General features: G+C 42.4%; 2 protein-coding genes and 1 pseudogene across 3 annotated transcripts in view; all 3 read right to left on the minus strand.

Annotated features, from left to right (window-relative positions):
* The window catches only part of ds (dachsous cadherin-related 1), a 277,551-nt gene extending 269,948 nt beyond the window's left edge, over nucleotides 1-7,603 (minus strand). Inside the window, exon 1 of the mRNA XM_029303522.2 lies at nucleotides 7,383-7,603. Coding sequence (XP_029159355.2) covers nucleotides 7,383-7,409 — 27 coding nt within the window. The 5' untranslated portion in view covers nucleotides 7,410-7,603. The remainder of the gene's footprint in view (nucleotides 1-7,382) is intronic.
* LOC114931508 (protein dachsous pseudogene) lies at nucleotides 7,603-20,727 on the minus strand (annotated as a pseudogene). Its single transcript, XR_014924919.1, has 3 exons — nucleotides 20,661-20,727; nucleotides 13,332-13,542; nucleotides 7,603-10,091 (listed from the first exon to the last, which is right to left on the minus strand). The product of XR_014924919.1 is annotated as a protein dachsous pseudogene (transcript).
* On the minus strand, nucleotides 20,449-21,605 carry LOC114931516 (gem-associated protein 8). The gene is made up of 2 exons (XM_029303597.2): nucleotides 21,229-21,605; nucleotides 20,449-21,049 (listed from the first exon to the last, which is right to left on the minus strand). Exons 1-2 carry the CDS (start codon nucleotides 21,456-21,458, stop codon nucleotides 20,548-20,550), a joined length of 732 nt encoding a protein of 243 aa, XP_029159430.1. The 5' UTR covers nucleotides 21,459-21,605; the 3' UTR covers nucleotides 20,449-20,547.
* Nucleotides 21,606-21,786: the final 181 nt, after the last annotated feature.

Here is a 21,786-nt window from a genome sequence, read left to right on the forward strand (position 1 = left end):
TGTAATTTATTGTCGGTAAATTATTTATTGTCTTTCTAGGCAAACTTTAAATACGTGTTGAGCGCGTTGAACGAAATTTCTCTTGAAACTTCATAAATTACTTATAAGTCGCCAGCGATATCGTTATAAAGCGGCTTTATTGGGCATGCTTGTAATCCCGGTGTGACAACCGCGGAGAGGAGAAAAGAGGGAGAAGGGATATCGTACGATCGCATAGGTATTTTTCTCGGCTTGTCTTTCGCGGCCTGTAGCCAAGGCTCGCTCAGCTGACCAGGGATTTTACGAGCCGTTCCTCTCTTAACGGCGTTATGCACCGTAGACTCTTGAGAGCAGAGAGACCTCGGCCCTCCGCGTAGAAGTTCTACAGCAATCACCTACTTCTTATGACGTACACACCTTCTTACCGTCTCTACTCTCGGTCGGCCCGATGTAGCCGGTCGGCATCGTTTGTTCGCGTTGTTCGCGGGCATCACGTGTGTGAAAGGAAATTTTTTTTCAAGTATCGGCGCGGCATTAAAGCTGAATTTTTCGCGGGATTTCACGCGCGCGGAGAATAATCTCTCTCGGGAATCCAGCCCGAAAATTGCAGTCTTCCCTCTCGCATGAGTATAACATTAACCGTCAGCGCAAAGTAAAACGCGGAAAAAGACTCGCATTGAAAGGCATATGGCTAGCTAAAGCCTTGGGCTTGTTTCTTGCGTAACGTCTGATGTGAGAAACTTGAAATTTACGAGCGAGAAACGCAAGCGACTTGCCTTTTTCCGCGATTATTTAAATAAAATACGGTACCCCCTGTGCATTTCGAACACGAGGATGGACGACAGGTCGTTCAATACCTCACCACCCACTATCGAGAAAAGAGAGAAGGACGTTGAGTAATCCAGGGAGACATGGGAAACCTGATAACGGATGGTTATCGCTGCTAGGAGCGCAGGAAAATGATGGTAATCAGCTACGCCGATAAGGATAATCCTATTTTTTCTTTTCTCCCGCTAAACGATCGCCGCGCGTTAGAATTTATTTTCAACTCGGTCGGCTCGATGCAAATTGTTCTAGAGAGACGTTTCTGCTTAAGAAGATCGTGCAATTTGTCACCGCGTATGTTGCATCTCATGATAGAACGTGCAAACTGATTGGTGAAGTTATCTAATAATAATTTGTTGGCTATAATTTTAAAAAAGGATATTTCGCTGCCTTTTGTTCAATAAAAATGATTGGTTAAAACGAGATTATATGTATGAATAAACTTCCGGCATTCCCAGGTTCGTCGACTTGGCGTATTTTTGTACAAAGAGAAATTTAGTTAATGTGCGCGCTTTTAATAAGGATGACTTTCTAATGCCCATAATTGTGCTTCGCGAAATACGGCCACGCGATATGAGTTCGTTATTCGATGAGAGACGGCCTGTTTTTTTTTTTTGCATTGGAAATCTAATCTCTATTATTCCTGAAATGAGGATGCGAAATGATGAATATAATAAATGACGAATGTTATGCGTATCACACGCAATAAGTGCGACTCCACTTTCGCACGACCCGAGACGTACCGGTATTTTCAATGTAGAGAATTAAAACGTATTAGAGATGACTATGAAGTGGTATAGAAAGATGTGAATAAAATCGCTCTCGAGAATCGTTAAGGCCTATATCGAGTGGACAATTTCTTTGAGCAATCAAATTGATGGATATAAATCACTTGTCAGCAGTAACAAGAGTGTGATTTACTTGCCGATTTGAAGAAAGATATAGATGCATTTATATAGAAGTATATATTACTTGATTATTTTTCATTTATATTGTTTAACGATTTTTACGAAACATTCTTTTAGTCATATTACCTCACGTTAATTTATTACATTAGGCAAACTTCTTGCGCAGCACGCATAATTCTCGCGATAAAAGGAGTGTCAATTCAGCGATTGTAGTTCTTCGACATATATTAATAAGAAGATTCATATATGTAAATAAAAATGATTTTTAATGTAAAACACAAAGATATAAGTCATATTTGGGATGTTAAGAGAGTCACGCCGTGATATCTTTTTTAATTTCGCCTTTCGATTGTTCGGCTCGAAATAAAGTAAGGATAAGTTTCATGAATACATTCATCTAATAAATAATTAATTAATCTATCCTTTAAAATACTTGAACAATTTAACATAAACGTGCTATTTATGCGATATATAATCTTCATTATATATTTCCTATTTTAATTCGAAGCTACACGTGTTTGTGACGCGGGTTAACGAGCGCGTGTCAACGTTTTGCAATTCGTCCGGACAAAACCAGATTCGTATTATGTAGCGCGGGTATTATGATTAGAGCCGCGTGTGATTGCATAATCCGCATGTAAATAAGCGGCCGTTCGCACGTGAAAGAACGCGAGAGTTTGTCACCTGTCTCGCGGGCGAGTTGTGCGAAAAAGTAGCGCGAAAATATGTATACATATATATGTATATTACAAATATTGCAATTGTGACTTTTCAGGAGCAGCGCTATGCGAGCATGCAGCTTCGCAACTGCAACGGCAACGCGATGGCAGTGGCGACGGCGAACGGTGCACACGCGAATGCATATACATATATCTTTGCCTCGTCGTTGCGCTCGGGAATGCGGTCTATAGCGCGTAGGATCGAGAGCGGACCAACAAGAGGTAGGGAGGGACCAGAAGCGAGCGAAGGAGAGAGAGAGAAAGAGAGAAGATACGTACGAGCGAGAACGGGACAAGAGGGAAACGAGAAGGAGATACGAAGAGGAGGTTGAGAGGGACAAGAAGAGGGAGCGAGAGATTATAAGGGAGAGGGAAAGGACGAAGGGAGAAGAGACAAGAAGAGCAGCCGGGTAGGAAGAGGAGAGATAGAAGAGAAGAATCATTGATGGAGAGAGGGTAAAGGGAGAAGGAGTGCGCGCACGGCAGTCGTAAACGGCAACAATTGCTGCGGGCGTTGCCACTCGAAAGCCCGAGTGCCTAATGCCAGATGTCAGACGGTGGTTAGAGTCATTACGGTCATCACTTCGTACCGCGATATACTATATACCGGCGTCCAAAAGAGGGAGGGAGAGAGACGGAAAGAGATGCATCATCCCCCTGAAAGATACGACGTCGCTCGCGCGACTCTGCATCGACTCGCAAACTCGCAATCTCGCGGTTCTTCGACAGTGGAAAGTGTAACGACGATCGTTCGCGTCTGCTCGAGAAGGACTCGAAGTAGAGCACGCCTGTTGGCTGCATTTTTCTCGAGTCCCTCGTTCTTTTCGAGCTTCGTTGTTAGAGACGGACAAAAGGCGCCCTGGCTTAATGATCCTCCGTCGTCGGTTAGGACGGATAATGGGCGCGAGGATGAATTGGAAGAGAGTATTCCCGACGTATATGTATATGCACGCGTGTTCCGTTATTCCTCGTGCGGGAACATGCGCGGATATTTCGTTAGATTCTACGAGTGGTTGAAGATTGGTGTTTGCTAACATAACGCGAGAGATTGCTATTCCGAAGCAAAATTAATTATGTCACAATTTAATAGCTTATCAATCTGAAAGGAATGCAGTATGCATGCTATTCGTTTGGTTTTGTTTTTATATTCGTCAATATCATCGCGATTCGATATTTATCGCTATCGGAATCAAACGTCCGCACGTTTAACCGGAGACGAGAGCAGAGACAGTGGTTTCTCTGAGGAATCGAGCGCGAGGATTCGACTCGCGCGAGTCCAACTTCCAAAACCCGTTTCAGCGGAGCCGCCGTAGATCTGGTCTCTGTTCGCGAGATAGAAAGAGTAACGTGCGAGCGAGATAGAGAGAGAGAGAGAGAGAGAGAGAGAAAGCGACAGACAGGAGGAAAGAGAAAAAGAGAGACGCATACGAAGGGGATGGGGCAGGAGGGCCCGAAAGACGAAGGACCAAAGGGGTGGAGCTGCATCGAGAGGGATGGAACGAAGAGGGCGTCCGGGCCGAAAGGGGCCCGAACGAAAAATCTGTAATTATTATAATTACAGTCGGTTGTGTATGAGCGCGCGCGCGGACAATTATAAATTATCATTGAACTAGGCAGCGAAACGCCAATAAAATATATATATCGTACCGGGGACAGCCATTTAACATCGGGTCGCGGATATACGTCTGGCCCCCGCCGGATGCTGCGAAATGCTGCCTGCGTCGTCGGTCGGCCGATTGAAAAATGCACTCGGCTTATTCCATCCGTGCAATTTCCATCGGCATTCGGCGGCGTGTAGTCGCGTCGCACGCGGATGACAATCCAACGGGACAAAAAAGGGTCGTGCGCGCGCGAGAGGAAGAAAAGGACGAAGATTTCTTCTCTTCCTTTATTTTGCGCCCCCTTCCGTCGTCTCTTCCCTTCTCCCAGGATCTACGGTCCATGAATCGATGTTGCGTATGAATGACACGGACGCTTTTGCCAAGTCGTCTCGCGGTACGAATATATATGTATATATCTCGGTCAGAAAGTGCGTTAAGGTCTGTTAAATTGGCATCCCAAAATGCGAATTTTTACAAAATTGATATAGCATTCGACTGTCCAAAATTGTTTCTTCTCCACTTTGCAAAAAAATTACAAATCAAAAAGGAATCAATTTTATCGTAAGCACATTCTGCATTTGTCCACATTTGAGCAAAAGTAATCATCTTTTGTGCAGCTTGCAAATAAAAATTAAAAATAAATTTTAAAAAATCAACAATCAATTTTATTATAACTGAAAGTGCGATTATATTTAAAAATTATAAACGGGGGTGCATCTAGGGGTGCTAATGATGAAATTTATTCAAATTTCTTTTTTATTTTTAATTTTTTTTTTTTTGCATGAGAGACGGAAACGATTATCTATGGACAATTGTGGACAATCAAATGCCATACATAAATTTGATAAAAATTCGCATTTTGAAGTGCCAATTTGGCAGCCCTAGCGCGTTAAGCGTATGCAGCGAGAAGCGTTTTTATCGTGCGCGTTTCGTCAAGGCGTAAAGGAAGCGCGTTGACCGTGTCAGGGCGATTTAACGGTCGGCGCGATACCGTCGACGATCGGCTCGCTGATTACCGTCGAATTAGTCTCTTCGGCATTATCGGTGTATTACATCAGACTTTCACTTTCAAGAACTTTCAGCGGGGTTTAGATGCAGGAAGAAGAAGCAAAAGCGAGGAATTTAGCGCCGCTCGCTTCTCACCATCTCGATTTCTCGCCGGGCTCTATCTCGTCGCGATATAAGTAAGTGGTGTAACGTTACTTTCGACGATTATATACGTCAAACGTAACACGATCATTCGTAATGTCAGACGACAGCAGGTACACGCGTAATCTTCTTTAAGTGAAACGACGCGATATCTCAAATTTCAGAAAGAGAGAGACCTCTCCATCCCTAATATCTCTACTCTTCCGGGATTTACTCTTCAGTCCCCACCCTCATTCCAGCCTTTATTCCCGCTCGTCGTTATCCCGTTCGAAACTTATACGTACGCAAATGCGCTCGCGCATTCACGGCAGGATGCAACCGGCTCATAAAGCACCATCGGTGTGTCGGGACTAACTTGTTCGCGCTCTAACACCGCTCTAGGGGAAGAGCGTCTCGTCGTTGTATAGCGGCGGCGACGGCCCCGCTAAGGAAACGTCGGCGGGATTCCTCTCCGCGAGCAGCCACGTGGTCGATATAATACCGGAATACGGAGCGAGGCGAGACGAGAGAAGCGAAACGGAGAGAAGGAGAAAGAGAGAGAGAGAGAGAGAAAGGAGTCTCGTCTTCTCCTCGCTCTCGGGTCGGCGTCGACGCTACGCCCCGGAGCGATTCATGTCGCCCCGTTATCCGTGTCCATACGTACGCAACACTTTTGCGTACAGTATACTTTCCTCATTCAGGTCGCCGCTCCTTCTTCTCTCTCTCTCTCTCTCTCTCTCTCTCTTGTCCTCATCCTTCTTCCGATCGGAGTGAAAAACACGCGACCGCTATGCAAATGAGAGACTCGCGTTATTATTTCACCTGCGAATCGCGTAAGTAATCGCTTCTTTTCCCGGAATAAAAAGACGATGATCGATAACGCGCACTCAGCCCTGGTGCGGCGGTACTAATTGAAACACGCCGAAGAAAACCTCTCGCGAGTATACCAATTACAGCTTTCCCCGTAACGTACGTGTCTGACGGCTCCACGACTGCCTTATGCGAGAGATGCGTTCGTGCCCTTTCGTGCCCGGCTTGGCCTTTAACGCGAATCTTTGCGAGTTTACGCGAAACGACGCGGCTTATGCAAGGATTAAACGCAAAGTATTCACCGTCAGGGTTTTTCGCGTCGAGACGCGACATTTAAGATATTAATTTGCGAGGGAACTCTCGTAAATCGTTTCTCGTAATCGACTCGCGATGACGGATCAATTAGGGACGCATAAAAGGCCTGGTGACGGATTTTCTTCGATTGTAAATGATTGTAAACATTAGCTGATTATCCGAGTATATATGTCAATTAAGCCTCGATTTCTCGCATATCGTGAGCGAAGGAAGAGAGCTTGTAACTTCTGTATATACATATATGCGTGCGAACAACGAATGCGTGATTGAACAAATTAAGATAGAGAGAAATCAACCTCATGCCTCCGAATCGAGTTTTCTTCGAATATAAATATCAATTACAGGCGTAGAAAGAAAGGGAAAGTGTGAAAGCCCACCCGACAGTACCACGCTTGTTAAGGGAGATGACAGCGTTACGTCGCCCGACGTCTTTACACCCGCGAACGCAAACGTTCAGACAAGTGTGGAAAATATTCCGCGCGTCATATAGATATCAAGCGGCATGACAAGCAATTCACAAAATTGCAACAGCCCGCGGACCTATTCCACAACTTTTTACGTTGCGACCCGGCTAACGAAACAATCGCCGTCAGCGTTACTACATACATGTATGTATGTATAAGAATAAGAATATCAATAATTTTAAATGTCTTTATAATTATTTTATAAATACCTACCATATAAATATCAAACAAATTACGAATATACTTTTACATCCTAACAAAATGTACGAAATTTTTAAAGCCACAGATATGTATGTGTATGAGAGAGAGAGAGAGACTTGACGTAGTATGAGTTGAATGCTCGTTAAGAGCACAGTATTAAAACACAATTGTATCGCGCGGCGGCGTGTGAAAAGCGTAACGTAAGCATATCGTTCACTCGAATAGTGTGCGAAACACTCCTCATCGTAGACTCACACATACATTCAGCCGTCACGCGACTTGACGTGACATTAGCGTTTTGACGTATCGACGAAGGATCTTCGCTTTCTCACATTTCCGCGGCGCGAGAGCAATCAACGCTTCGTTTCACGAATAGGTAAGCGCGCGCGAGAGCTAGAGAAGAAACTTGGATATTTTTGCACAATCTCCTACCTTGAGGAAGCAGCGTCCGACGGGCATGTCCTCCGGCACGGTGGCGTTGTAGAGAGGCTTCTCGAAGATGGGCTCGTTGTCGTTGTAATCGTGCACTGTCACTCGTACGGTCGCGCTGCTGCTCAAGGGCGGCCGTCCGGAATCGGTCGCGATCACCACGAGGACCGGCGCCGGGTCCACCTCGCATTCCACGTGCGTCACCGTGCTGATGAGGCCGGTGATCTCATCAATCGCGAACCACGACGTCGTGTTCAAAAGGGAGTAACGTACGGCCGAGTTGGCGCCCTCGTCGAGATCGGTCGCGGTCACTCGCAGCACCGACGTGCCAGGCTCGGACGTCTCCAGGAGATGGGCCTCGTATCTCTCCCGCACGAACTTGGGCGCGTTGTCGTTGACATCGGTGACGAGCAGTCGGAAGGTGCGCACGGCACGAAGGGGTGGCGTACCGGCGTCCTGTCGCCTCCACTGATAGATCGTAAACGGGCTTCTCTTCGCGGTCCAGAGGACGTTCCACTACCACCAGATAGATGATATTGTCTCGCGTGGCCAGACCGAAATGACCCTCGCCCCCGGTTAGGGTAACCGTCACGTTCGAGTACTCGCTCTTGTTCCTGGAATCGGGATCGCGGACGGATATCCGGGCGACGAATTCGCCGGGTTGTGCGCTCTCGCTGATCTTCGGGGTCGCGTCGTCCGAAACGAAGATGACGGTGATGGCCGGCTGATTGTCGTTGACGTCGGTCACGCGTACAGATAGGAAGGCGCTGGCTTCCAGCGGCTGGGCACCGCGATCCCGGGCGACAATGACCAGTTCGTGACGTTCCTTAGACTCAAAGTCTAGGGGCTTGTTGACGTAAACCATGCCGGTCTCCGGATCGATGCGGAACATCTCCTCGCGATCGGACTGTCGGCGATTGATGGAATACTCGATGCGGCCGTTGTCCCCGGCGTCGGCGTCGGTCGCGTTCACCGCCAGCACCGGCGTGCCGACGGTCGCGTTTTCCGGTACACACGCGTCGTAGCGAGTCTGATTGAAGATGGGCGGATTGTCGTTGACGTCCTGCACCGTCACGTTTACGTGCAAGCTCGATCGGAGCGGCGGCGTTCCGCCGTCGAGAGCCTCGATCACCAGGTGATAACGCGAACGCGCCTCCCGGTCCAGCGAGCCGGAATTCTGCAGATCCAGGTAGAGGACCCCGTCGCGGCCACGATGCTGCGATAGTCGGAAGACGTCGCCGTGATTTCCGGAGATGATCTCGTAGCGTTGCGTCGAGTACTGGTCGAGATCGGGATCCTTGGCAGGTGGCAGTGCCCGTTTGGCATCGCGAGGCGAATTCTCCGGAAACTCCACGTCCACGTGGTCCATGGGAAAAGTTGGCGCGTTGTCGTTCTCGTCGAGGACTTTCACGACGACCTGCACGTTCTGCTGCAACGCTATCAAGCTATACGACGGACGGGTCTCGCGGTCCAGCTGTACATTTGTCTTTATCTCCCCCGTTGCTTGATCGACGATCAGATCGGACTCCACCGATGAACCCGGTACCGACACTATCAGGTACGGTGGACTGTCGGCGTCGATAAAGCCCACCCTAGTACCCGGCCGTGCATTCTCGGAGACCTCCAGGTACTTTGTGATCTGGGGCAGCGCGCCCGGGGCGAGGGTCGCTCCCAGGACGAGGAACAGTAGCAGATGCCGCATCCTGGGGGTCTCCAACACCACGCCACGGCCGTCCTCCTCCTCCTCCTCACCCGTCTTCGTGATATTATCTCGATCTTTCCATTCCTACGCGGCCGCTAGTCTCGCGAGAGGCCGAGTGCGCGATGACGAATGAGAAACGTATCACTTGTCGCGTCTTCTGACGTCGCACAGCGTGACGACACCGAGTCTTCTCTTGGCTGTCCTTTTCCTTTCTCGCTCGTACGAAATTCCTCTCCCCGTCCGCGACAAACGAAGCTCACGGTGATTAGCACGGCGCTTTCCTTCCTTCACCGGCACCTTTTTATTATCACCTAACCTAACCCAACATATTTAGCACCAGCACCAACCAAGCACGAAATCACTGCTTTTATCCTCGGTTTCTCTCGACTGTAGCATCACTTACACCGACGCGGAGTATTATCTCTTTTTTCTCGCGGGAAAAACGTAGCTTCGCATTCAGAAAACCGGCAATTGTCTCACTGCGTCTCACTCACGTCGACCTGTCGTGACCGCACGAGCCGTTTCCCGATGCAATTCGCGACATACCGTCGTGGAGATTTTCACGTTTCGTTCCTCTCTACCTTTCGAAATCTTCTCTCCTCGCTGCGCGATTTTCAGGATATCTCTTTTTTTTCTCCGCCAGCTATAAACACGTCGTATCTATCCTCGCTGTCACCGGGAATATCTCGACGGCGAGATATGGCACATTCCTCGCGTTAGATCCACGACGACCTGGTAATCGGACCGATCAGCACGACCGGTCGTGAACCCGGCGCGATAGTCTCGCGTCATACATGGTGTCCCGTCCCGTCGGACACGTCCCGTACATCTGTCCTTGGGACACACGTTTCCGTTCCTGAGCGTGTTCCTGCGTCGCAGACACCCGTTGGTCACGACGCGCCTAATTCGTTCCGCGATGTGCCGGGCCGGTCGTTGCCGTTGTCATTCTTCAACGTGCAACGTCCGCTTCATCTGCGTTACGAATAAGATCTTGGACGGAGTTATTTCACCTGGTGAGAGAGAGATGAGAAAATACTCAATTATATATAAGTCGCGACGATCACGAATTTATTCCGAATGCCTTCCGAGAAATTCACAAACTCCGAACTGTCAATGTTATACACACCGATGGAATACCGATGGAACAATTTTCATCCGATTTCGCATACACGTAAACGCGATACACACTTTGAATTCACTCGAGATTCGCTCGCGAATCGCTATTCTCTCCGCGGCACTTCTGGGTCGCGGTATCTTGTCCGTTCGATATCTTCCACGATAGGCCGAGGCCTCGCGAGATCGGAGCACTTTTGGTACCGCGCGCCGGAGACTTTAACGCGCGTAAGTAGTTTCAGGTCGAAATATATATACGACGAATGGAAGGAACCGGTCCTAACTTTCGCGTATACCGGCGATATTCGTATGCGCGACTCTCCGCAATCGGAGAACGAGTCAGAGCAAAGTTCCCTTGGAAAAGCACGACACGACGAGGTGTTTGTCGCGTACTCGAGCCCAACGTCCGTTCCGCGCGGCTTCGAGGTTAGGCATGCACTGACATGGCGGCACCTGCGAGGTCTACCCTTCCCCTGACTCAGGGGACTCAGGGGCCCTGAGTCGGGGGCCCTGACTCGACGGGCTCGCGCAGATCGGGGGAGGGAGGAAGGGGTTCGCGAAGCTGGACCCAACCGGCGGCCATCTTGGAGAGGGGATCGGCGATGCTGTTCGCAAGCAACCGGGCCCGGCATTCAACGCGCTCCTCGGCAGCGAGCAGCTAGACCATACCAAACTCTCTTACCTGCCTTGCTTGCCCGCATGCCGACTCGCTCGCACTCTCTCTTCCCCCTTCCTCTTCAGCTTCTCTCTCTCTCCACCGTCCCATCTACCTACCTGAGCGCTCGGTATGCGAGAAACCGACTTACCGTCGGCGCTCATTCCGCGTCGGGCCTTACGTATAGAGCCTCCTATGTATACGCGTCTCCCACGTGTGCCAAAGGTCCTGGAATTTCGTGACGCGACAAGAAAAACGGCCACGGGAACGTGCCGTCTCCTAGAAACGCGCGCGTTCACACGAAAATGGGCTTTACGAGAAAGAGATTTTCGGAGCAAAGGGACCTGTCAATGTCTCGTGCGAATTGACTAATGACGAGGATAGGTTCTGGAATTTTTGCAACGTGACCAGGAAAATATCAAGAGCAGCTCTAGGCATCGTGTCCCATGAATTGTCTGATTTATGGTCGTACTAATTGTAAGATAAATCGCACAAATGCTAGAATTTCATGACATGACAAGAGAAGGAACTATGGGAATGTGTGCCATCTCTTATTGTTAGACACGCAAATCGGATTTACGAAAATACCTTTCAAATGTGACATATAAATCATCTAATGACTATATTGGAGAAATCTAAAATTAAATCAAATTAATTCTAAAATATCCTCTTGAAATATTACAGATGCCTTCTTGATGATTCAAATTTCGGATCAACTTACGCCAGATTTTTATCATAAATTTACATCTTTACGATATTCTACATGACGTTTATCTCGTATTGTAATAGATTAGAGATCGCTAAATATATCTCCAACATATTAATTATTAATTTTGATGTTCTGTTGCGAAAGCAATCTTTTGATATTAATCATAATAGATGTATAAAATATCAAACAACATTTCAAACTCACCTACATCAACCGCGAATATATAATAACTGTATACAGTGTACAGTTGAGTAAATAATTTATATGGTAGAGGGATCAAATAGACAGAACTTTAAATAGAAAGGAAATCAAAATATTCATGTAAGATATGTTACAAATAAAAAAATAAATAGTGGCTCTTTTATCACTTAATATATATAGATGCACATATTATTAAAATTAAATAATGAAAATGTTTGCCAAATAACATCGAATGTTATATTTTTAACACAACCGTATGATTTTATTAAAAAAAATCAGTATATTAATTAAATATAAATTCAAGATATCATTAATATATAGAGACTGCTGTTGTTTCCTCGATTGCAGAGAATCTCGTTGAGATACTTGGCGAGCAGAGCGATCAAAAGTTAACGAATGTTTACGGCGACAATTAGACGAGGTAATGAACATCGATCGGCAATTATCGTAGAACCGTCGCGAATCGAAACTCGTCGCAACCGGTCATTACGACGATTCGCTAATCTACACGTTCCGTTAAGAGTCGCCGTCGAGGATCACGTTATAGGGGGAAGTGTAACTGTGCGTACGACGCGATTTGTCATTTCCTGAATTTCTCGATAATTAGTAGATCGGCGCAAAATCGGCGGGAAACGAAAGAAAGATCCATCAGTTCCGACGGCGACGACGTCGGCGGCAGCCGGTCGGCCGCCGAGCAGCGACGCGACGTGTCCCGGGGGTCGAGGACCCCTATCTCTCTCTCCCTCTCTCGTCTCTCTACCTGACTCTACGAGTAGGCAGATAAATCCGCCGCCTACTACTACTCGCGGCGGACAATACGTTCGGGACGGTGCATCATCGTCCGTATTGTTTGCTCGGTCAACCGCTCGGCTTTTCTTGCAGGTGCTGGAAGCAGAGCGAGCGCGCGCACACCATCACGTAAGATGACGACGCGCATATAATATCATAGTGACACGCGAATATTTTCCCGGAAATTAAGTCGCTTGTGTGCGCGGAAGTCACTTACCCGCGTGGATTTCGCGCGCGTAGAAATAATGCGCTATTAGCGCGCGCTCTTAATTCCGCGAAGACAACGACTCGAATTGACAGGGTAGGTATATAGTTAGCTTTAATGACGTGGGAATACGCGGATCGGGTTTTCGAATCGTTCGCCAATTTCGTTTCGCGGACAGATACGAGGCGAGAGAAAGAGAGATCCAGGAGGAGAGAACTCCTTCTCGGTAAGTCGTCAGCGCGCCTACATATATCCAGGGGATAGTGGCTCGACATCGACAGACGGTCGGCAACAAAAACACTTCTTTGTAATAATAATGACTTCCATCTGCGGCCAATGTGTATCATTTTTGGCATGATAGAAAGAAATGTGTTGCGTGTTGTCACGCTTGCCTGCGTCCCTACGGCATCGGGACGAGAGAAATTGGCGCACCTGCGAATCTCTACGTCGAGAGGAAAGCAAAGAGGTGTTCGGTACCGCCGAACGATTCTTCATCGTACGACTGTTCTCGGAACGAGAAGAGAACTTCCTCCCTCTCTCCCAATCTACCTCTTACTCTCCTCTACTTATTACCTTACCTCTCCTAATTCTCGTCGTTCTCTTTCGGCTCGTTCGTCTTCGTTCTCACCCAATCTCCTCTCTTTTCTTCATCTCTTCTTCTTCCTCTAAGGTCGAGCCCACGATGAAAATGCCACCGTCACCGTCATTCCCCTCTTTTAGCGACGACGCACATTTCCACGAAATCGTTCCAGCGTACACCAATTTCGGCGCGACGTGGTGGCACAGTCGCTAGAAGAAAATTACAGAGTTCAGGGATAAAAGGTGGTAACACGGGGGCAGAGGGCGAGGACGCAAAGAGGAGGAAGGAACCGAAGTGGTCCGTGGATATAAGGGAAGAACTACGGTGCGATAATCTCAGATCAAAGAAAGGAAAGAGGACCGAGAGAGCTCTCGTCATTAAGCGAAATGATTGCCGGTCGCGGGGACCACCTACACCTGCAAAGAGGCGCCCCAAGGACGGGGGCGCCCCAAGGATGCTGGACCCTAGCCAAGCCGCGCTCTTTTACAAATATATATACAAATGGAACCCCGCGGTTTTGTCGACCCACTTCCGGCGGAGCCAATCAGCAGGCGCCGGCCGCCCGTAGAAAATGCTACGAATAAGTATTTTCGAAGATTAAAAACGAGCTATGTCGTCGTCACGTCGTGTTGTCATCGAAAGATGTTATCGAATAGATGTATCAGTAAAGAATTACACAGAGAGAATTTTCTCTTAGAATTTACCCTGAAATCATATGGTAATCGTGGGCCAATATGATATTTATAACAGGAAGAATTTTATAAGAATTTGTCCGATTAATATTTCCTACAATAAAAAATATTAATATCTACCACAATAAGATATAAAATATATTTGAAAAATTTACTATGTAATTGTACATTATTAATATTTTTATTGTAGTAAATATTAATCAGAGAAACTCTTATCAAATTCTTCCAATATCATGATTTTCAGGGTAAATTCTAAGAGAAAATTCTCTCCGTGTAATTGAGTAATTTAATCTTTGTAATTTTGTACAATTAAAGTCACCTAGAGAGAAGAGAAAAAGAGAAACACACGCAAGAGAAAGAGATATTTTCAAATATAATTGAATTCTTTGCCATTTATTCTCATAGCGTGTGGGATTAAGATTATTTCTAAAACCCAAGAAATCAAATTATGCAAAGTTACAGGAAAGAACACGAGTATTTAGCGAGCGTAGGCACGATGACGTTACCAGACCAAGTCAGTGCACGATCGAGTTACGAGTTTCGAATGTTCGTTCGTCGTAATCGTGACTACCTATAGTATTTCGCGATGCTCGCTCAAATTTCGTAAAAATGCTATTTGATGGCATGACAACAGGAGCCGAAATGATATTAAATTTCATGTTATATCGATACCGCGGGATAATGTGCTATATCTTTTTCTTTTACTCGCAAAGAAATAGAAAAACTAAAAAATTTATTCGTTAAAATATATTTTCAACCTTTAATTTTATTACGTCTTTAAATAAAAATTGTTTAATATCAATTTTCGTTCGATCTATATTGTTGTTCTCTGAAAAATGTTCTGACAAATGTTCTACAAGAAAATGGTCGCATATATACAGATAAATTTATAAAATCCAATACCATAAATCCATAAATCCCAGGAGAAAAAAATTCTATCCGTGTATATTCCTATAATGCAGTAAAGAGCGTTGAATTATTTTATTTTATAAAGAGAGGAAAAGCATTCGCACAACGTTGCAAGTACAATTTTTGCAAAGGGTTGCCTACACTTATAGGCAACCCTTTCTATACTTTGCCCTGAAAAGAGTTAACAACCGTGGTAATGCGGCGGAAAGCGTGCGCGAGCAAATACAAAAGAGAGAGAAATATAGAAGTCGGGAATATTTTCTCACGACGATCTCACGATTCACGCGATGCGCGGTACAAACGCGGACAATGTCGCAAAACGGTGGCGTAAAATAGTAGCACCGAGAGAATAAAGAGAGAGGAGACGAATACGCGGCGGAAAAAGAAAGGAGCAACGAAGGGAGAGGATTTGTCGAGCCCGCGTTGGTTGTACGAAGAGGCGCCGAAAATTGGATACTGGTGGGGGTGATGGAGACCAGCCGCATAATGACAGGGTGCCTCGCGCCAAGGCCCCGCTAACGAACCGGCCCGGAGAACCCAAAGGGTCCAGGCTAGGACATGACACTGTATTATTTTACCATTTCGGGGGTCGGGGGCATCATCAGAAATCATCGCCGAATCCATATAATCAGTAGACGGTTACACGCAGCCATGATTTTTAAGAGCTGCACAGGAGAGGATGGGAAAAGGAGGGTGACGCAGGGAGAGGAGCGAAGGAAGTAGACACCTAATAAGGCGAATGGTCGCAGGTGCCTTCTACTTGTCCTCGACATCCTTTCAAAGGATTTCGCGAATTTCTGCTCTCTGTCTCGACACGATTCTCCGATATGAACTTATTAGACTCATCGGAACTGCTAATGACATAAACGCGATAAAAAGCAAGTAAGCGCTACTTATTCTCTGTCCGTCCTGCGATTTTTTTGTTTACGGTCAATCCATCTTGTACGATGGAGGTGGATCTTAAAACATCTCGATGAGATTGAAAATGCACGATAAGAATGATTTTAGGGCGCGATGATGGAAGGGCAAAATTGCGCGCGAAAAAAAAAGCAATAAAAGAACTTCGGAAGTCGCGCGCGATCTCTGGAAATTAACAAGATAGAGATTTCGAGCACTTCGCTAAAATGAATACTTTTCAACTTTTTTCGCATCTCTCTTTTTGCAAAAAACGCTCCGTAATGAAAGATAAAGTGCTTTAAGAGCTTATGTAATTGCAAAAATGTACAGCATCAATTTTATAGTTTTTGCTTCTTTCCTGTACACAGAAAGAATTTTCTCTTAGAATTTACCCTGAAAATCATGGTAATCGTAATACAATATAATATTGGAAAATTTGTATAAAAGTTTCTTTGATTAATATTTGCCACGATAAAAAATATTAATATGTACACAGTCAAATTAATTGAACATATTCGATATTATACTTAGATATTAATATTTTTTATTTGTGTAAAAATATTAATCAGAAAAACTCTTGTAAAATTCTACCAATATCTATTGTTCCATGATTCATGATTTTTAGGATAAATTTTAAGAGAATATTCTCTCTGTGTATATAATTAACAAAAAGTATAAACGCGTACCGAAAAAGTACATTAAAAAAGAAACAGAAGATTTAATAAAGTGCTTATTCACTATTCGTGAATAATCACCGTACAATAATTACCGTACAACGCAAAAGTATTAGAATTATTATATAAATACGTATATATTTATAAAAGTTGATATTTCAACTATTCTTTAAATAGCATGTGTTATATTCGTTATTAATTCCTGAATTAATTGAGATATTTATAGCAATTTATGAAAGTTCCGTAATGATCCTCATCGATATAAATTGAAGGGTGAAAAGTAAATTGAATGTACGAGTCACGGATATTATATTTCAGACTACAGTCAGGAACGAAGCAGAGTGAAGTGCAATACGCAAGCACACCGTGAAAGTCGATCGATAAAGATCTAAATGAAAGTTGTAGAGGGAATATAAAACGACTCTCCCAAGTGCAGCCACTTTGCGTAGGACCGACCGGTTTATCGGGAAAAGAGAAGAAGGACATTTTGCATGTTACGTGTTCTACACTGATTGGAAACTTGCCGTCTATAAGTCATAGCTTGTCAAACAAAAAAAAATAATATTGCAGAAGCTGAACCAATCATATTTACCGTGCAGACGTGTATCGATATAATGATGACGTTTATAGTCGCCATGAAATAACGTAAACTGATAATTGTCCATTTTATTCGATAATTCGTCCTTACATCTTCAAGTCTATATTAAGTCTCAATTAGAAAGCATTTTTCGTCCTATCTTGGATAAACAATGTAGACAATCTTAACTTTCTTCACATTTACATTTATCTTCGGAGAAAAAAGATAGAAAAAAGCACTCGCGCGGATAAAATAAATTAGATTCGAAAGAAAAACCTCACAAGCTGTCATTTATTCCGTGGGAGTATGATAGAAAGATGAAAATTCGATCCGACACTAAAAAAGGTATCGGCGCACCGCGACACGCGTTATTTATAATTAGGTCTTTTCCTGACGGAGGTAGGTATCGTTGTCTCGGAAAAAAATTCAGCAAGGGCATTCAAGATATCATAAAGTATAAGATGCTAGTAATTTTTACATTTTTTAATTTTTTAATTGCTGAAACTACAATCGAAATACTATCATTTTTTGTATTAAAAAATTAATTTTTAAAAAATCGTGCCAGGTTCACATGAAGCTAGATCGATATCGACCTTAAAGCTAAACTTCTCAAAAAGACTGCGCAAGCTATTTCAGATATCTTAAAGTTGAGTGCTAATCATAATTTTTTATTTTTTTTATTTTTACATTAATTATAAACGAAATACTATCTTTTTCCATATTAAAAAATTAATTTTTAAAAAGTCAAGTGTCCGATTCACAAAACTGAATGCGCGACATTTCCAAGTTCGAATATATCTTTATAAGTCGATCTTAAATTCAATGGCATAATCTTTCTTAGAATCGTTTGTAGATATATATGTTTGTAGTTATTTTCATTTTGTTTGTAGTTGCACAGTGTAGAAATTACAAACGTTTAAAAAAATTGTAAAAAGTAATTAAAAAATTTTAAGATCGACATCGATTTATCTCCGTTTAAAGACATACTCAAACTTGGAAATGTCGCGCATTCAGTTACATGAATCGGGCACCTGACTTTCAAAAAATTAATTTCTAATACGGATAAAGATATAAAGATATTATTTCGTTTGTAGTCAATGTAAAAATAAAAAAATATTAAAATTATGACCTGCGCCTGACTTTAAGATATCTCAAATTCGCGCAGTCTTTCTTAGAATTTATAGATGTGTGTAGTTATTTCGTTTCGTAGTTGCACGGTTTAGAAATTGCAATCTTTTGAAAAAATTGTCAAAAGTAATTTTCGTCAATTTTATAGATTTTCTGAATCTGCTTTTTCCATCAATATATATTTCGACTGCGGTTGCTACAAACATCTATAAACGATTTTATAAAAAAAGACTGCGCAAATGATTTTGAGATATTTCAATGTCGAGTGCGAGTCATTTTCCTAATTTAAAAAAAATTTTTTAATTGATAAAACTACAAACAAAATTATTATCACTAAATAGCTACAAACAAGATGCTATCATTTTCCGTATTAAAAAATTAATTTTTAAAGTCATGTTTAAGTTCACATAGCTTATCCGCTGAGTAGGTTTATAGATAACGTATATATACTGATGATCCGAGTCGCGTCCTGATCTATCTCCGATATATTGCCGGAGCTATCTCTTGTTCCCCCAAATTATCCGGCAACGTGATGTCCCTCTTATCGAAACGTTCATTCACAGCTCGAGAGCCTTTCAATCACAACAGAATCTCTCTCAATAAATTTAAATCTTATGAGCTCTCTCGCGAAACATCGACTAAACCGCTATAGGTAAATTTAAGACTGTATAGCTAAATTTGAAATACATTAAGTACCTTGGACTTTCGTTGCAAAATCTCAATTTATATAATTATTGTTTTACATATTGCAGAATTCTGCAATACCACGTTCAATTAATAACAAAAGGGACTGCATGAGAGGGAGTCTTTAGCCTTTCAATGTTTAATTTTTAATTTCTTTACCTCGCACGTTGTATCACGCAGGAGTTGCGGCCTCCTGGTTTCCTACAGGAAAAGGTACCAGGAATCCGGAGTAATGCCGAGACCGTAGAAAAAGAAGTCGAAAAGTGAGTCGAATTATCTATTTTATTATTTATTGATAAATCGAGAAAAATATACACCTAAGTATTGGTTGGATATCGTGTAAAGATAAACTCACTTTAGCATTTGCAAAATATTGTACTTTTTGTGCGTAATTAAAATCCGATTTTTTTTTCTACTTTAGAGTGACAATTTTAATTTACAGATTCGCGTTTTTCGTACAAAAATATTGTAAAGTTTCGGCAAAATCGGAGCTCTTTTTCAGTATTACCATAACTATAGCTTCGCGATAATTGGCGCGGATTATTAAATCGGCTCGCGCGTAAATGTATAAAGTATGCATAAAATGTGCATTTCCTCGTATAAATATTATTTCGAAAATATGAGAACGGTTTACCTATTTTTTGCATATTATATATATATACGCATAAAATAAAGTTAACAGGTGCTAAAAACGTCTATCTTTACACTAGATCTATATATTTCACACCTTCGTATCTTGCGCGTTCATGCGTGTATGTAAATTATAAATGCAACACGTGTATCACGAAACAATAATTTTTTGTTTTCGAACTGCGATAGAATTATTTATTTATTTTATTATTATTTCTGATTCGAGTAATAATTATGTGAGTATAATTGTTGTCCCGTCGTTTTAGATGAGTAAGCTATTAATTGCTTTCCTCCCCCGACATATTTCATTATGATAGGTGTCATTTATAGCCGCGGTTACTGCGCGACTCAAGCGAGAGAAATAACTTGATATTGTGCTTCTGAGCACGATTGGCTCAGTCTTACACCTCTGCAAATTTAATATATGTTGCGTTCTCTGCGATTCAATTTTATGCAAATCGCTTATAATGTTCCTATTTCGAAAGAGAACTATCCATGTGCAAAGCTTTCATCCGAGTACGACTGTATTCTATTATAAAAGTAAAGTTCTGTTATTACGACTATTAGCCGACTATTAATTATCAAAAGATATGTTTTTGCTGAAATTCAATACACGAGTTTTATACCCTCAAAAATGTTTGTAACAAGGATAGAAAATATGGAAAAATAAATGTTATATTATAATTTCTCAGAAAAAATTTGAAAAATAATATATATATATATATATATATATATATTTGAGTTTTCTGATTTTATAATTTCTCTTTGTTACATACATTATGCAAAGACGTGTAGATGCTATTTGAATGCAGAAATATTAAGATGGCTCCATCTCTTGGTCATCTCATGTAATAACATAGGAACGCTACACTAATAAAATTTAATAAAATTTAATAAAATATAAAAAGATAAAATCTAAGAAAATGGAATTTAAGAATATTTTTATTTATGCAAAAAATTATATTTTTTAAAAGTACGTTCAAAATACATTGGAAAATAACATTCTAGACTAGCTTAGTTATTCTAAGGTTTGAGAGGAATATTGGGCCAATATTGAGGAGTAAAGGCATCTTTATATTTGTTCGTTGCAGACTGTAAAGAAGTTTCTATTGCTAATATTTTGGAACTATCATTACCATATAACAAGTCTGCATCCTCTTTCCTTGCACGAACACTTTCAACACCATCAATGATGGAAATTTCTTCTCCAAGATCTTCCTTATGCACAGTCTTGTTAGATTTACGTTTTTGCTTCAATTGTCTTCTGTGTCTCTCACTCGTTTCAAAAAATTTTAACATATCTTCAGTCACATTAAGTTCAACATCTTCAATATCTGAATTGCATCCAGTATAGTTTTCTTCCTGTGCCTCTTCATCGTTATTTTCTTTAGAATAATGATTGTTTTTCTGAGTTACTGTATCAGGATAGGCATGATGCTGAACTAACGATCTTATTTTATTGCGCAGCCTTTCATTTTCATACTCAAGAGCAAGGCAGCGTGACCTCCACCAGGTTATGTTATGTCTGCAAACAGTAATTAAATTCAATAATTAAATCTTTTACTTAAAAAAAAGCTAGTTTCTATTGTCCACTTAAATTATAATTATTTTTCTCCAATGCAATCCATGAAATTTTTATTAATTTATCCATGAAAGAAAAAAGAAAAAAAGAGCAGAATATATTTATCTGTTCTATAAACCCACCTTTTTTGCCATTCCTGGGCTATTGCGTAATTTTTCCAAAAAGCATCAGCCTCCATCGTGCTCGTTCCTAATATTTCTGGCCTATCAAAAGTATTAATACGTTCTGGGAAGACACCCCAATGTTTGGTGGACTTAACCTCAACTTTGATTCGATCGTGCAATCGTCTTGTCCTCCTCAGATATCGCTTTTTCTTCCACTTTTTGCGTCGTTTTGTGGCGACAAATTCCATGCCAATAGATTATTTTTGACAAAAATCAATTGAATATTTACGTCAAAAACTCCATAGTTTACATTCTACACACGCCATGACATGTGTCGTGACTCGTGAAATGATGGATCAAATATCTAATTATCCTATTAATTTTTTATTTGTTTTTGAATAATAAAAATTTAGTACACATAAAACTTGTAAGAGCAAAGAGAGAGAATAGTCGGATATAAGATAGATTCTATTTAATATACTAATTTTGATTAGATTAGTATATCCTTATTTCAAAAAGTAAAAACATTTATTTTTATATAAATGATAACTGCTTTTTTAATATACATCTTTCTTT

The sequence above is a fragment of the Nylanderia fulva genome, unplaced genomic scaffold, assembly GCF_048542155.1.
Source record: "Nylanderia fulva isolate GAGA-0341 unplaced genomic scaffold, ASM4854215v1 Scaffold27, whole genome shotgun sequence".
Taxonomy (NCBI): domain Eukaryota; kingdom Metazoa; phylum Arthropoda; class Insecta; order Hymenoptera; family Formicidae; genus Nylanderia; species Nylanderia fulva.